The sequence below is a fragment of the Festucalex cinctus genome, chromosome 21 (assembly GCF_051991245.1).
Source record: "Festucalex cinctus isolate MCC-2025b chromosome 21, RoL_Fcin_1.0, whole genome shotgun sequence".
Classification (NCBI taxonomy): Eukaryota; Metazoa; Chordata; class Actinopteri; order Syngnathiformes; family Syngnathidae; genus Festucalex; species Festucalex cinctus.
Genome location: NC_135431.1, coordinates 5302976 through 5315657, shown reverse-complemented (window position 1 = coordinate 5315657; position 12682 = coordinate 5302976). Strand labels below are relative to the sequence as shown.

At 39.3% G+C, this 12682-nt stretch overlaps 1 protein-coding gene across 1 annotated transcript; it reads left to right on the top strand.

Moving 5' to 3' along the window:
* The first annotated feature begins 365 nt into the window (after positions 1-365).
* LOC144010366 (putative ribonuclease ZC3H12D) lies at positions 366-10858 on the top strand. Its single transcript, XM_077510665.1, has 6 exons — positions 366-460; positions 1703-2078; positions 4722-4861; positions 7096-7330; positions 7431-7537; positions 8142-10858. Exons 2-6 carry the CDS (start codon positions 1792-1794, stop codon positions 8948-8950), a joined length of 1578 nt encoding a protein of 525 aa, XP_077366791.1. The 5' UTR covers positions 366-460; positions 1703-1791; the 3' UTR covers positions 8951-10858.
* The last annotated feature ends 1824 nt before the right edge of the window (positions 10859-12682 follow it).

The following is a 12682-nucleotide window of genomic DNA, read 5'->3' as shown; positions in this document are numbered from 1 at the left end:
TTATTTTTTATTTTTTTATTTTTCTTAATCAGCATTCTCATGTTTACTAGTTGAATACAATTTGATTAAAAAAAAATATATATATTGTGAACTGGACTCCTCCAGTAAATCACTCTGTGACACTTAACTGCTTTGTTGTGGTTTCAGTTAGAAAGAACAAACCGTTCTGGTTGATTCTAAACTTTCTAAAAGTTCCACCTTTCAGTAAATGTTGGTAGCTCCCTACCAGGAAGAGCTCAAAAGGAAAATAAACCCCTCAGGCTGAGAGTCCTGACAAGGAAGTGAATGTAAATTTACTTTTTTTTTTTTTTTTCCTTCTTGTACTGCTCTCAGAAGCAACTTCCTCCTATGAGTAATAAGAGTTGCTCACAATGACGGTCGCAGTGCTCAGAGTGGTGAGGCAAAGCAAGCTATAGAGACGCTTCAAATCAGCTCTGGGATCCGGCTTCTGTTCCAAAATGTAAGTACATCAGAAGATTTCACTCCAAATGTTCAGTGTAATGATTTGAAATGTGACGCCGACTACATTTGGCGCTTGTTATTGTAAATGGTGAGTTAGGGTTACATTATGTGTTGTTTACAATACAGTGGATGAGTGAGACACTTAGAAAAGGAAGCAAAGTTTGCCTAGTATGAGCAAATCGAGTCAAATTCTAGTTGAGTCTGGACTTTTTGAGTTACAAAAGCCAAATTTTTCATACTTTGTTCCTCATACTTGAAATGACGCAGGGAATACAGAACTGTAAAATGATTGAAGTCAGAACACCTGAGAGGCTGATGAGAGACCAGATAACAACAGGAAGGTTTTTTTTTTCTGTGTTTGTCTAGTGATTTAGCTTAGTCATATTTTAGAATGTGTTATGCTTTACATCCAGCCTCTGTATATAAGATCACTAGATGTACAATATCCTGCTGAATGTGACTACATTTTGTGTTTTGTTTACTTTTAATCCCGAAAACTACCATAAAATGCTCACAAAATTTCCAAAAAATGTCAGAAAACTGATTGGACAAAAGCAGAAAAAAATGCAAAAAAAAAAAAAATAGCCGTAAAATATCCAAAAAAGGAAGAGGGGAATAAAATTATCATATGTCAAACAAAAAAAAAAGTGAAAAATGTCAGAAATTATACAGAAAGGCAGAAAAGTCTAAAAATATATGAAAAAAATAAGCACGTAAAATTACCCAAAAAAATAATTAAGACGAAAGCTAGAAGAAAATGAATGTATTGGATATTACCTATTTTTCAGTTATGGTACACCTCTAATGAGCTCTCTACATTTGACTAACACTAACACATTGTTTCTTCATCACAATCTTCAAATGATTTGCGGCTCCAGACAGATTTATTTATTTATTTATTTGGCCTAAAATGGCTCTTTTGACAGCAAAGCTTACTGACCCCTGCAGTAAGTCATAAATCGCATTACAAAATTACTGCAAATAAATCTTCATGTTTCATAAAACAATGTGGACAACGTGGACCAGGGGTGTCAAACATATGGCCCAGTGGACAGAGCACAAACTGCAGTTTCTCACTACAAATTTACTGTTGTTGCTAAATTTGTCCACTGCGGGTCACACTGACGACCAATTGACATTTGAAAATTTGGCTGTACTCGTTTTTGTTGAGAAACTTGAGATTACTCTTGCTGCGGTGGAGAAACTTCCTTTATTCACTTTCAATTCTCCCGACACACAGGCCGATCGCCATGGAGATGTGGATGAACCAAGCGTAAAACGGTTCCAACCGTGTCGGAAGAAGATTCCACCATCTCCCTGAACCGTATCATGGACCACCGAAAGCAGCACGCCAAAGTGGAGCGATTTCTCAAGCTGGGCTACTCCCACGAGGACATTGATAGGGTGCTGAAGAGCCTCGACCACAACGCCCAGACAAACGACATTCTGGAAGAGCTCATCAAGACCTGCCACATTCGCAGTGACAAAAGCGGCCCAAGCAGCCCCAAGCTGGTGTCAAGAGGATGCAGCGCCGGTCCCGCCAGACCAGTCGTGGACAAAGACACTGCTTTTGCCTTCAGACCAGTAGTCATCGACGGGAGCAATGTTGCCATGAGGTGAGTCAGATACTTTTTTATACCTTGGTTTACTGTAGTGTGTGTTTAAAAGGCTTCAGAGGAGGTGCAGTAGCTTGAGAAATTCTGCTGCTCCTTCTGGTGTGCCCGCCTTGACCACTGGGGGGCAGTAAAATAGCAAATAACTCGCATACGTTCGAACTTATTCGCTAATACGTTCGAACATACTCGCAAATATGTTCGAAAATACTCGCAAATACGTTCGAACTTATTCGCAAATATGTTCGAACATACTCACAAATATATTCAAACATACTCGCAAATACGTTCGAACGTATTGAAATATGTTCGAACATACTCGCAAATATGTTCGAAAATACTCGCAAATACGTTCGAACTTATTCGCTAATACGTTCGAACATACTCGCAAATATGTTCAGTCGCAAATACGTTCGAACATACTCGCAAATATGTTCGAAAATACTCGCAAATACGTTCGAACTTATTCGCAAATACGTTCGAACATACTCACAAATATGTTCAAACATACTTGCAAATACGTTCGAACATACTCGCAAATACGTTCGAACGTATTGAAATATGTTCGAACATACTCACAAATGTTCGAATATATTTCAATATGTTCGAACATATTTGCGAGTATGTTTGAACGCATTTGTGAGTATGTTCAAACGTATTTGCGAGTATGTTCGAACATATTTGCGAGTATGTTCGAACGTGTTTGCGAGTATGTTTGAACGCATTTGCGAGTATGTTCGAACGTGTTTGCGAGTATGTTCGAACGTGTTTGCGAACGTATTTGCGAGTATGTTCGAACATATTTGCGAGTATGTTCGAACGTGTTTGCGAGTATGTTTGAACGCATTTGCGAGTATGTTCGAACGTATTTGCGAACGTATTTGCGAGTATGTTCGAACATATTTGCGAGTATGTTCGAACGTGTTTGCGAGTATGTTTGAACGCATTTGCGAGTATGTTCGAACGTATTTGCGAACGTATTTGCGAGTATGTTCGAACATATTTGCGAGTATGTTCGAACGTGTTTGCGAGTATGTTCAAACGTATTTGCGAGTATGTTCGAACATATTTGCAAAAAAAAAAAAAACGGCACGCCGGGCCAGGACCTGCTTAATAGCGGGACTAAACAATGACCAAAAACGACTGTCACGGCCAAAATAGGACATGTAGTCACCCTATGTACTGTGGATAATTCTCAAGTTGGTACGTTATGAACTTTTTTGGGGGAAGTTTGCGGTTTAGTGGTGCTAGGTCTGTGGCTTTTCTTAAGGTGGTGGTTGTTAGGCTAGCTAATGTTGACGTTAGCTAGTTGTGTGGGCTAGCAAGTTGATTACTACTGAGCCAAGTTGTAAACAAAACTTAAGTAGTGGTAAATTCGGAAATTAATGGTTGTGTAGTGCATGTTGACTCTCCGAACATGCTTTCAGTGTCGTGTACGGACATCTGAGCATGTTTCTGAACATGCCTTTAGTCATTTCAGCTCAGTATCTCTAAAAACTCGAGTCACTCGTACCTCAAGGCACCACTGTAGCCTATGCATTCTTAATTTCCAGCTAATGTAGAAAGTTAAATTGCCTTGGAGCAAATTCAAGCAAATGTCACACTGTAGTTATTCATCGCTTTTTAAGTGGAAACGTGTAAATACAGTAATATCTTGCATGAGGTGCTGGTATTAAAAGCTCACATAGAGCTAAATGCGGGATCACTATTTGGCAAGCAGGAGGCCATTATACTACCATAGCAACTTAGCAATCAATTAATTCTTGACAAAAGGTTAACTAACTAATTCATAATATGTTTGGGGTGGCTATTTTTTTTTGTTAACTTGCCTGATAGTGTCTGTTTGTTGCTTCAGTTTACATCCGACCTCACTTCCTCTTGAAAGAAGCAGGAAGTGAAAACGTGCTATTTACTTCTCAGGGCAAAGCGCAACTTTTAAGCGGCCGACAGTTTCCATCATTTGACTCATAAACATGTAACAGAACGCTTGTAGCAGTTGTGCCTGCGTAATCAACATTAGCTTACAAGGAAGTTGTTGCTAAAGGAGGGCCCGATTGTGCTCGGTCACACCTTTATGCTTGCCTGACACATTCACGATAAGGAGGATTCAATGCAATTGAAAGCTGGTGCTTGCACAAAGTCTTGTGAAAAAATTAATTAATTAATCAAATGCAACTTTACCACCCTAGTTCTCTAGAAACTCGCAAATTTGTGAGGTTTTTTTGTTTTGTTTGTTTTTTTCAGAATATTGACATGATATGCAACATAGCTGAACTTTTACATGTCATAGGCACATGTCCAAGGCAGCACATGTAATTAATTCCAGGCAACAAGTTATCATTTGAAAGAGAATTCTCCTCATACAACAAGCCTGACAAGGTGACATCAGTTCAGTATAAAACGGTTTAAATCTGGCTGACTAGTCACTAGACAACGTTCCCTTTGGGAGCACATTAAACCACAGCATTTACTGTATACGGTGCAATACAATGTGACCGACAGTTTTCTTTACTGGTAATTTGCAGAAGTGTTGTCCACTTCCTTATAAAATGAGGAAGTGATTGTTTGTAACATGCTCAGTCGAACGCTGTTGTGCTTTTGTTGACTGTTAAGCTTGTGCGTGTGTGTGTGTCTGTGCGTGTGTAGCCATGGAGACAAGAAGGTGTTTTCATGTCAAGGCCTCCAGATGGCAGTGAACTGGTTTTGGGGAAAGGGACTGCGAGACATCACCGTGTTCATTCCCATGTGGAGGAAGGAGCAGCCTCGGCCCGAGGCCCCAATTACAGGTAGCGACATGACACCCGTCATTGCAACACGACAGCCGGTTTTAAAAGCAAGGGTTTTCACACATGCTCCGCCTCGTCTGCGCAGCCGCAGACATAGGGAGACAGGAGGAGGAGAAAACAGGAGAGGAAAGGACGACACACAAACGCGGTTTGTACAAGATGAGTCGAGAAAGCAGTAACATTTGGAGACATTTTAATTGGTTCAAGTCAGATGAGAGAAGGAAAATAAAATTAAATAAAAAATTTAACAAAAATTTAAATAAAAGCTAAAGTGAAAAGAGCCGTTTGAGAGTCAAAAAGAGCCGGCTCTTTTCACTGAACCGATCCAAATGAACCGGCTCACTGAAAAGAGCCGAAAATCCCATCACTAGTGGACTGGTCCATTCCTCTTTTGTGATGACCACAAAGCCACCTAGTTGGAATTGGTGAAGCCACTTCTTTTGGATAGTGATAGGTTTGGAAAGACAAGCTAGCATAGATGTCCGCATATTGACAGGCTGTAAACAAGACTTCAAAAGGAGAAATTACTGTAGCAGTCATAGTTCTTCTCCATCCTTATGTACAGTAAATTAGTTGTACAGGTAGAGCTTTTGTAAATGGTAGTTTTGTTTCCCCACATTATGCTAACTTTAGCTTGAGAGTCTGAAACTCTGCTAGCTTGGTGCTAGGCACAGTGAGCTCAGTTACAGAAGACGATTGACATGCACCGAATTCCCATTTGTTGATGTGGGGAAAGGTGGGGAGAAATTGCTAATGCTAAATGCTATCTTGGTTCTCGGGACTGTCCCGGGTCAAAATCAGGGGATGTTTGGTCACCCTAACCATAAATGAATAACCAGGTGAAGGATCAAGAGGGGTTTGCAGACAGAAGCTGAAAAGTAGGGGATTGACATACTGTGTGTTTAGCTTCAGTATTTACCCTCATATTCCAGTATGCCAAAATCATGCATAACACCAAATGCATACCTGGAGTCAGTGTAAATGGTGGCACATTCATCTGTTGCTAATCCACATGCCTCAGTGAGTGCAATAAGTTCAGCTGCCAACATTGAGTAATAACATGGGAGAGAGAGAGAGAGAGATATCAGAATCAAAGACAATAGCAAAGTCCACATTGTTAGTTCAAGAGTGAGGGTCTCTTTACGCACTCAGTTAAAATGTACATTTAACGTCTATAGCCGTCAATGGCACTGAACGACTTAAACAACACAAATCCCATAGTGTAAAGAGAATTAAAGGAGGTAAGGACATGGGGAATCATGGATGAGCAAGGAAACTGTTCCCATTCAATTTTGCTCCCTTTCGATAGCCGCGCTGGAATCCAAAGGCTCCAGGCGAACCTGTTGGTTGATGTCAGGTTTGTAGTGTAAATTTCCGTAATCTGATCCAGATGCTGACAATCTATTATCTTAGTGATAGATAGAATAATGATAATAGTGATTTTCCGTACACACAACCACCTCTGCAAATAGAACATTTTGTACACATTTATCAGTGAATGGGGCCCATTGTAATTATGAACATTAGTTACTGTGTAGTTGTGGTTGTGGTTTGGTTTTACTTAAATAGTGGCCTCTCCTTTTGTTAGATGATGTAATTAATTACAGGGTGTGTAGTCTGAAAAAAAAAAAAAAAAAAAAAGTGGCTTCGACACCTGCTTTTTCAGCACAGACGTTTCCTCTAAAGCAGGGATGGGCGGCCTGAATTATTTATTGGATATATATATATATATATATATATATATATATATATATATATATATATATATTTTTTTTTTTTAAAGTAAAATAAAGAAAAGTACATCTCAGAATTTGCAAATTCACGGGTTCCGGACCATTAGCACGCAGGGGATGACTATAGTTTTAATTTGCAATACCACCATTCACCACTAGATGGCAGACATGGGCTGAGTTGCACTTACATGGGTTATTATACTGCCCTATACGGCAACATGAGGAGTAGAGAGTTGCTTAAAACGTATAAATGAAAATGTTTTGTACTAAAAACTGAAACATAATGGTCTATTTTTAACGAAGGAGCACACTATATGCATTTTTTTTTCAGGAAAATGAAACTGAACTGAGTCCAATAAATTGACAATGACTTTTTTTTTATTTTAACTTTCGTGTCGAAACTAGTGGCAGCTGCATTGGACTGTTTCATCCGGACCTACTTTTTTCTCCCATGGTATGGAAATGTGATTTTAGACACTTCTCCTCCCATGTCCCTGACAGATCAACACATTCTCCACGAGCTAGAGAGGAGGAAGATCTTAGTGTACACTCCATCCCGTTGCGTGAACGGCAAGCGGGTGGTGTGCTATGACGACCGCTACATTGTGAGGCTGGCTTACGACATAGACGGCATCATCGTGTCCAACGACAACTACCGTGACCTTCAAATGGAAAATCCTCAATGGAAAAAATTCATTGAGGAGAGGCTGCTGATGTACACCTTCGCCAATAACAAGTGAGACATGCTGGCAAACACTTTTCTTTCTTTTTTTTTGTGTGTACAATATTTACGTGAAGTGTATCTATTTGGTGTTAATTTTTTTCTGCTTCTACAGGTTCATGCCTCCAGACGATCCTTTGGGTAGAAACGGTCCCACCATTGATGATTTTCTGCGAAAGAAGCCAAAAAATGTAGACAACAAACTGCAGCATTGCCCTTATGGTTGGTTCATGTTCACGCCACAACATTATCTAACCAATCTAGCTAGTGTGGAGTTAGAATCATGCCAAAACCCCGTAAACACAAAAAACGTGATCTCCGTCCACAAAACGTGTGCTCTACGTACACAAAACGTGATCTACGTACACAAAACGTATGCCCTATGTACACAAAATGTGTGCTGTATGTACACAAAAACTCTTCTACGTACACAAAACGTGTGCTCTACGCACACAAAACGTGTGCTCTACGTACACAAAACCTGATCTATGTACACAAAACCTGATCTACGTACACAAAATGTATGCCCTACGTACACAAAACCTGATCTACGTACACAAAACGTGTGCTCTACGTACACAAAACGTGTGCTCTACGTACACAAAACGTGTGCTCTACGTACACAAAACCTGATCTATGTACACAAAGAAGCATATATTCAATTACAACAACAACAAAAATCTTTCAAGTGCAAAAAAATGTTTTGCGTACGTAAAAAAGCAATTCTACAACTACGAATAAAAGTCAGGTGACTTTTGTCAGTGATACTCTGCCGAGCAGCTTTTCGAATGTCACACTAATGGCTGATCTGAATGACTTCTTTCAGGAAAAAAATGCACATACGGCGTCAAGTGCAAGTTCTACCATCCAGAAAGGATCAACCGATCACAGCTGTCGGTGGCCGATGAGCTCAGAGACCGAGCCAAGACGTCGAGCTACAAACCAAGCGGGCAACACGGGCCCCCCTCCGCCAACGCGGACGAGCCTCTGCACAGCGACCACGTCATCTACCAGAGAGACAGCGGCAGCCCGAGAAGCCCGCCGGGCCTCCCGGCCTGGCCGAACGTGGAAGCGGATGAGGCCTTCAGCTCGCTGGACAGCTGCATGTCCAGGCTCTGCATCCTGGACGGGCCCCACGGCGTGAGCAGGCCCCCCTACAGCAACAGCAGCGGGGTGGCCAGCTTTAGCCCGAGCCACGACGACTTCTCCCTCTCGGGGTCGCACAGTTGCCCCGACCAAAAGTTTGCCGGAGGAACTTGCTACTTCCCTCAAAATAACTGCGCGCACTGCATGTGTGGTCACTATCAGGCCGGGGTGCCCCCCGGCGCCTACCCCCCCGCGTGGGCCTCCTGCCCGGCCGTGGCCCTACATCGTCCCTCCGGCTTTTCGGAGAAGCACCACTTCCGGCAGCCGGCGCACAAGCAGAGCCAAAGCCTGCCCAGGGACGCGTGGGTCTTCGGCGACCACGCCGGCCGCCAATCCAGCGAGCTGCGCAACGAGATGAGGAGCAAGCTGAGCACGCTCTACCCCCAGGACACAGTTGAAGGAGTCATGAACGCCTACCCGCATGTGTCCGAGGTCTCCGAACTCATCTACCTGATCCAGAGCTACAGGAGCAGCCACATCGCCCTCTGATTCCAGAAGCAAAATTTGGACTGAAAAAATATACCAGGGTGTCCGACTTGTTCGGATTTCAAGTCAGTTTCCCATAGGAAACAGCGGAAATATAATCAACCCATTCCAGGGTCAGACTGTCGCTATCATAAAACCTTTATTAATGTACAGGTAATGTTTATGAGTATTATCGGTTCATTCTTAATTATTATGTAAAAAGAAAAAAACTTGTAACGGAATGCCGTTTGAGCCATTGATACTCTTGATATCCATGTACGAGTGCGCTCTTTTGGTCTCACTTGTCGAACCAGTTAAACCTTACTTGTCACATTTGTAGGGTCCAAGGTTATAATAATCACCAAAAACTAAATCTAAAATTAGAATTATATATATTTGGGGTGTCAGGCGATCCAAATTTTTAATCGTAATTAATCGCATGACTTCAATAGTTAACTCAGATTAATCGCAAATTTTATCTGTTCTAAATGTATAACAATATGTGCAACTAGACTAAGTGCAATTTCTGCACAAATTGCGTGGGAATGCTGAAAAGCAAATTGAGAGATACATTATGAAATTATGACCTCGTGATTACCGGACAATGCGCTTCACCAACTGTGCCACCGAGCAGTATCAGACACCTGGTAATGATGATAAGTTTTATATCTGGAAGTGGGCGTGGCAAGTCGTACTTGGAAAAAGTTCAATGACTATCCCATTGAAAATGAATGGGGATTAAATGTTAAATTGTGCAAGTACTGTAAGTATATATATATAATATAATATAATAATAATATTTTTTAAGCTAGTTGAAATTCAAACAATGTAAATTGGAAGCATTATGTGGGAATTGTTAGGCGGCAAAAAAGTGTGGAGAATGAAAATCACATTAACATAACATTTTTTATATTCATGAGTATGAAAAATAGTTTTCATACCTTTGTTAACACAAAAGTGGAAAAAATGTTAAATAGAAATATGGCTGCATATTTTAGTCATTGATACAGTAATTTCATAATCATTCCTAAAATTGAGTTACAATTTGATGTTAAAAGATGTACTGTACTATAAAAAAATGTGTGATATTGATTTGTGTAGGGGTCATTTTTCTGCCACTAGATAGCATAACTGCATTTGTAAGATGTTGGTGACAGTTCAGTGCATTTATTTATTTATTTTTTTGCGAAATTCTGCATACTTTTAAAATTGTAAAATACAACTTGTCCCCGGGGTCCACAAATATATGCATTATTTCCTGCTAAATCTTGACGTGGACATGTCTGCTGCGTTGCGACTAGAATTCCCCGTGTACAGGCTTTCCAAGTAAGGCGCGGTTATTAATCGCGCATTAAAAAAAAAAAAGCAAAATAAAATAGTGGCGTTAAAGGAATTTAACATGCTAATTTTGACACCCCTAATATATAAATATATAAACGAAATAAAATAGAAAATGAAAATGCTTTAAAAACTATAAAAGTACAACTAACTTCCATCTTATGTTTCTAAAGCTAACTAAAAACAGCTAGTGAGGACAACATGTATCGGATGTTAGCGATGGATATTGAAAAAATGCTCAAACGGCTTTTCCCATCTCATCTCATATGCAGAAAAATGCTGACCAATCACTTTCTGTTTGTATTATTTGGCTGAAAGGGACCACGATTGCCCTTTGGACGGGATGCAAACATACTGTACATCTTTATTTTTGGCATCACAAAAGAACATCCGATTTCTTTGCTCTTTACAAAGTGTAATTGTGCAATGCACTGCGCTCCTGACAAGCTACTGACTGTAGCACAGACTCTTTAAATTGAAGCAGCAAGTGTTGTTTTCTCATGTTGCCTCAAAGTGAGGACGGCTATATTGTGTACATTACTGTATCGGTATGTTGTTTTGTTTTTTAATAAATACAAGCACTTGAATCAGTCATTTTTGTTTATTTCTTGTCAATTATACTCAATCTGACAAATAAATGTTAAAAAACACTGCGGGTCAACACTGCAGTAGTCCTGCTTATATAGTGCGACTCCCTGATCAGGAAGGAAAAAGTACCTTGGTTGACAGGTACTGTACGTGCCAAACAGCAAATTGATAGTCGTCGATTACAAAACAGGTTTCGGCTGAATCAATTTTTTTCTGAATGCAGTTTGTTGCATAATAAGTTTGTCGTTTCTATAAATAATCTGGAAAAGGCCAAGCCAAGCTGTGGAGCAACTGATTATGCATTTGGGATTTCTGTTAAATAAACACTCGAGTTTTAGTATCTCTGGGGAATTCGCTGAATATTTTGTATAAGTTTCAGACAAGTTTGAGACAAGTTTCCCGGATGGGCCCATTTAAAGGAAGATTACTGATGGTGTTTGTTTCACAATTAATCATCATTAATCATGATTGGACGATGCGACATTCTACACGTTTGCTTTAACCAATCACGGCCACGGGTGAAAATTTCGTGCCAGTTCTTGTCGAAGGGGAGAAAAGCACGAACATCTTACCAGCTAGAAATGCACGAAGCGCTCCTCGTTGTTCAACATTCAACAAGGAAACGGTGAGTAATTCTGCGAGAAAAAGAATTAATTGTAGTGCCCATTCGTCCATGTTAGTTTTGTTTGTTAGCTCCAGCGTCGGCGCTGGATTCCTGGTTTCGTCAAAGTTTTTGCAATTTCCCTGTGAAGGACGAAGGCATTGACGATGGCAATGTTCAAGAAATGGAAGAAAACACTTCTATACCATTTCTTAGTCTTATGTAAGACCTTGTAAGAACCAATCAGGGTGTCATCAGAGAGGTCAACGCCCTCCATGCAGCTGAAAAACAGAGAGAGAGTGTGAAAAACAAACCCAATATACCCAGCACACACATTTTTACAATACCAAATGCTAGGCCTGGGCGATATATAGATTTTTTTTTTAATTAATTTGAATTATTTGTTGTGGACAATTTAAACTTTAATTAATTTGAGTTTTCCTAAACTCACTTTTTTAATATTTTTTATAAATAAATAAAGCATAATAAATAAAGCATTTCAATTGTTATCCTCACAAGAATGATAAATTTTGTACATCCATATGATCAATTAAGCCACAGTCATTATGAATGGAATATTTTATTAAATGCATTTTTATTGCTTTCAAAAATATTTTACTTAAGTCAGAAATTTTGCACTTTAATTTTGAAAAGGAAATATTTAGTTATGTTAAGTGTTAGATTCAATAGAAGCAAAAGTTTCGAGTTTACTGTCATTTAATTACTAAAGCAAAAAGTTCCAAGTTTGCACTGCAATGTAATTCAATGTGTTATGTTACATTTGTTTCCACAAGTATTTTATTTCATGCAGACATTTTGCACTTTCATTTTGAAAAGGAAATGTTTAGTTATGTTACAATAGAAGCAAGAGTTGTTTTGAGTTTTCTGTCATTACAAAAAAAAAAAAGTTCTAAGTTTGCACTTTATAAATGTAATTCAATGTATTTGATTTGTTTCTAGAAGTATTTTATTTAAGGCAGTCATTTTGCACTTTAATTTTGAAAGGGAAGTTTTTGTTTGTTGTTTGATAAAATAAAAGCAAATATTACTTTGACTTATGTCATTTTTACTTGTTTTCTTAAAATAAAATAAATTTAAAAAAAATCTTAAATCGATTTTTTTTGTGAAGAAAATCAGAGATTTTATTTTTAGGCAAAATCGCCCAGCCCTACCAAATGCATAAAATAACACTTTATATACTATAAATACCTGTTGTATTCCTTGACTGC

Coding starts and splice junctions, on each gene's coding strand:
- LOC144010366 (XM_077510665.1), top strand. CDS start 1,792: ATGGACCACCGAAAGCAGCACGCCAAAGTGGAGCGATTTCTCAAGCTG. Junction 2,079..4,721: donor GGGAGCAATGTTGCCATGAG/GTGAGTCAGATA, acceptor GTGCGTGTGTAG/CCATGGAGACAAGAAGGTGT. Junction 7,538..8,141: donor ACTGCAGCATTGCCCTTATG/GTTGGTTCATGT, acceptor GACTTCTTTCAG/GAAAAAAATGCACATACGGC.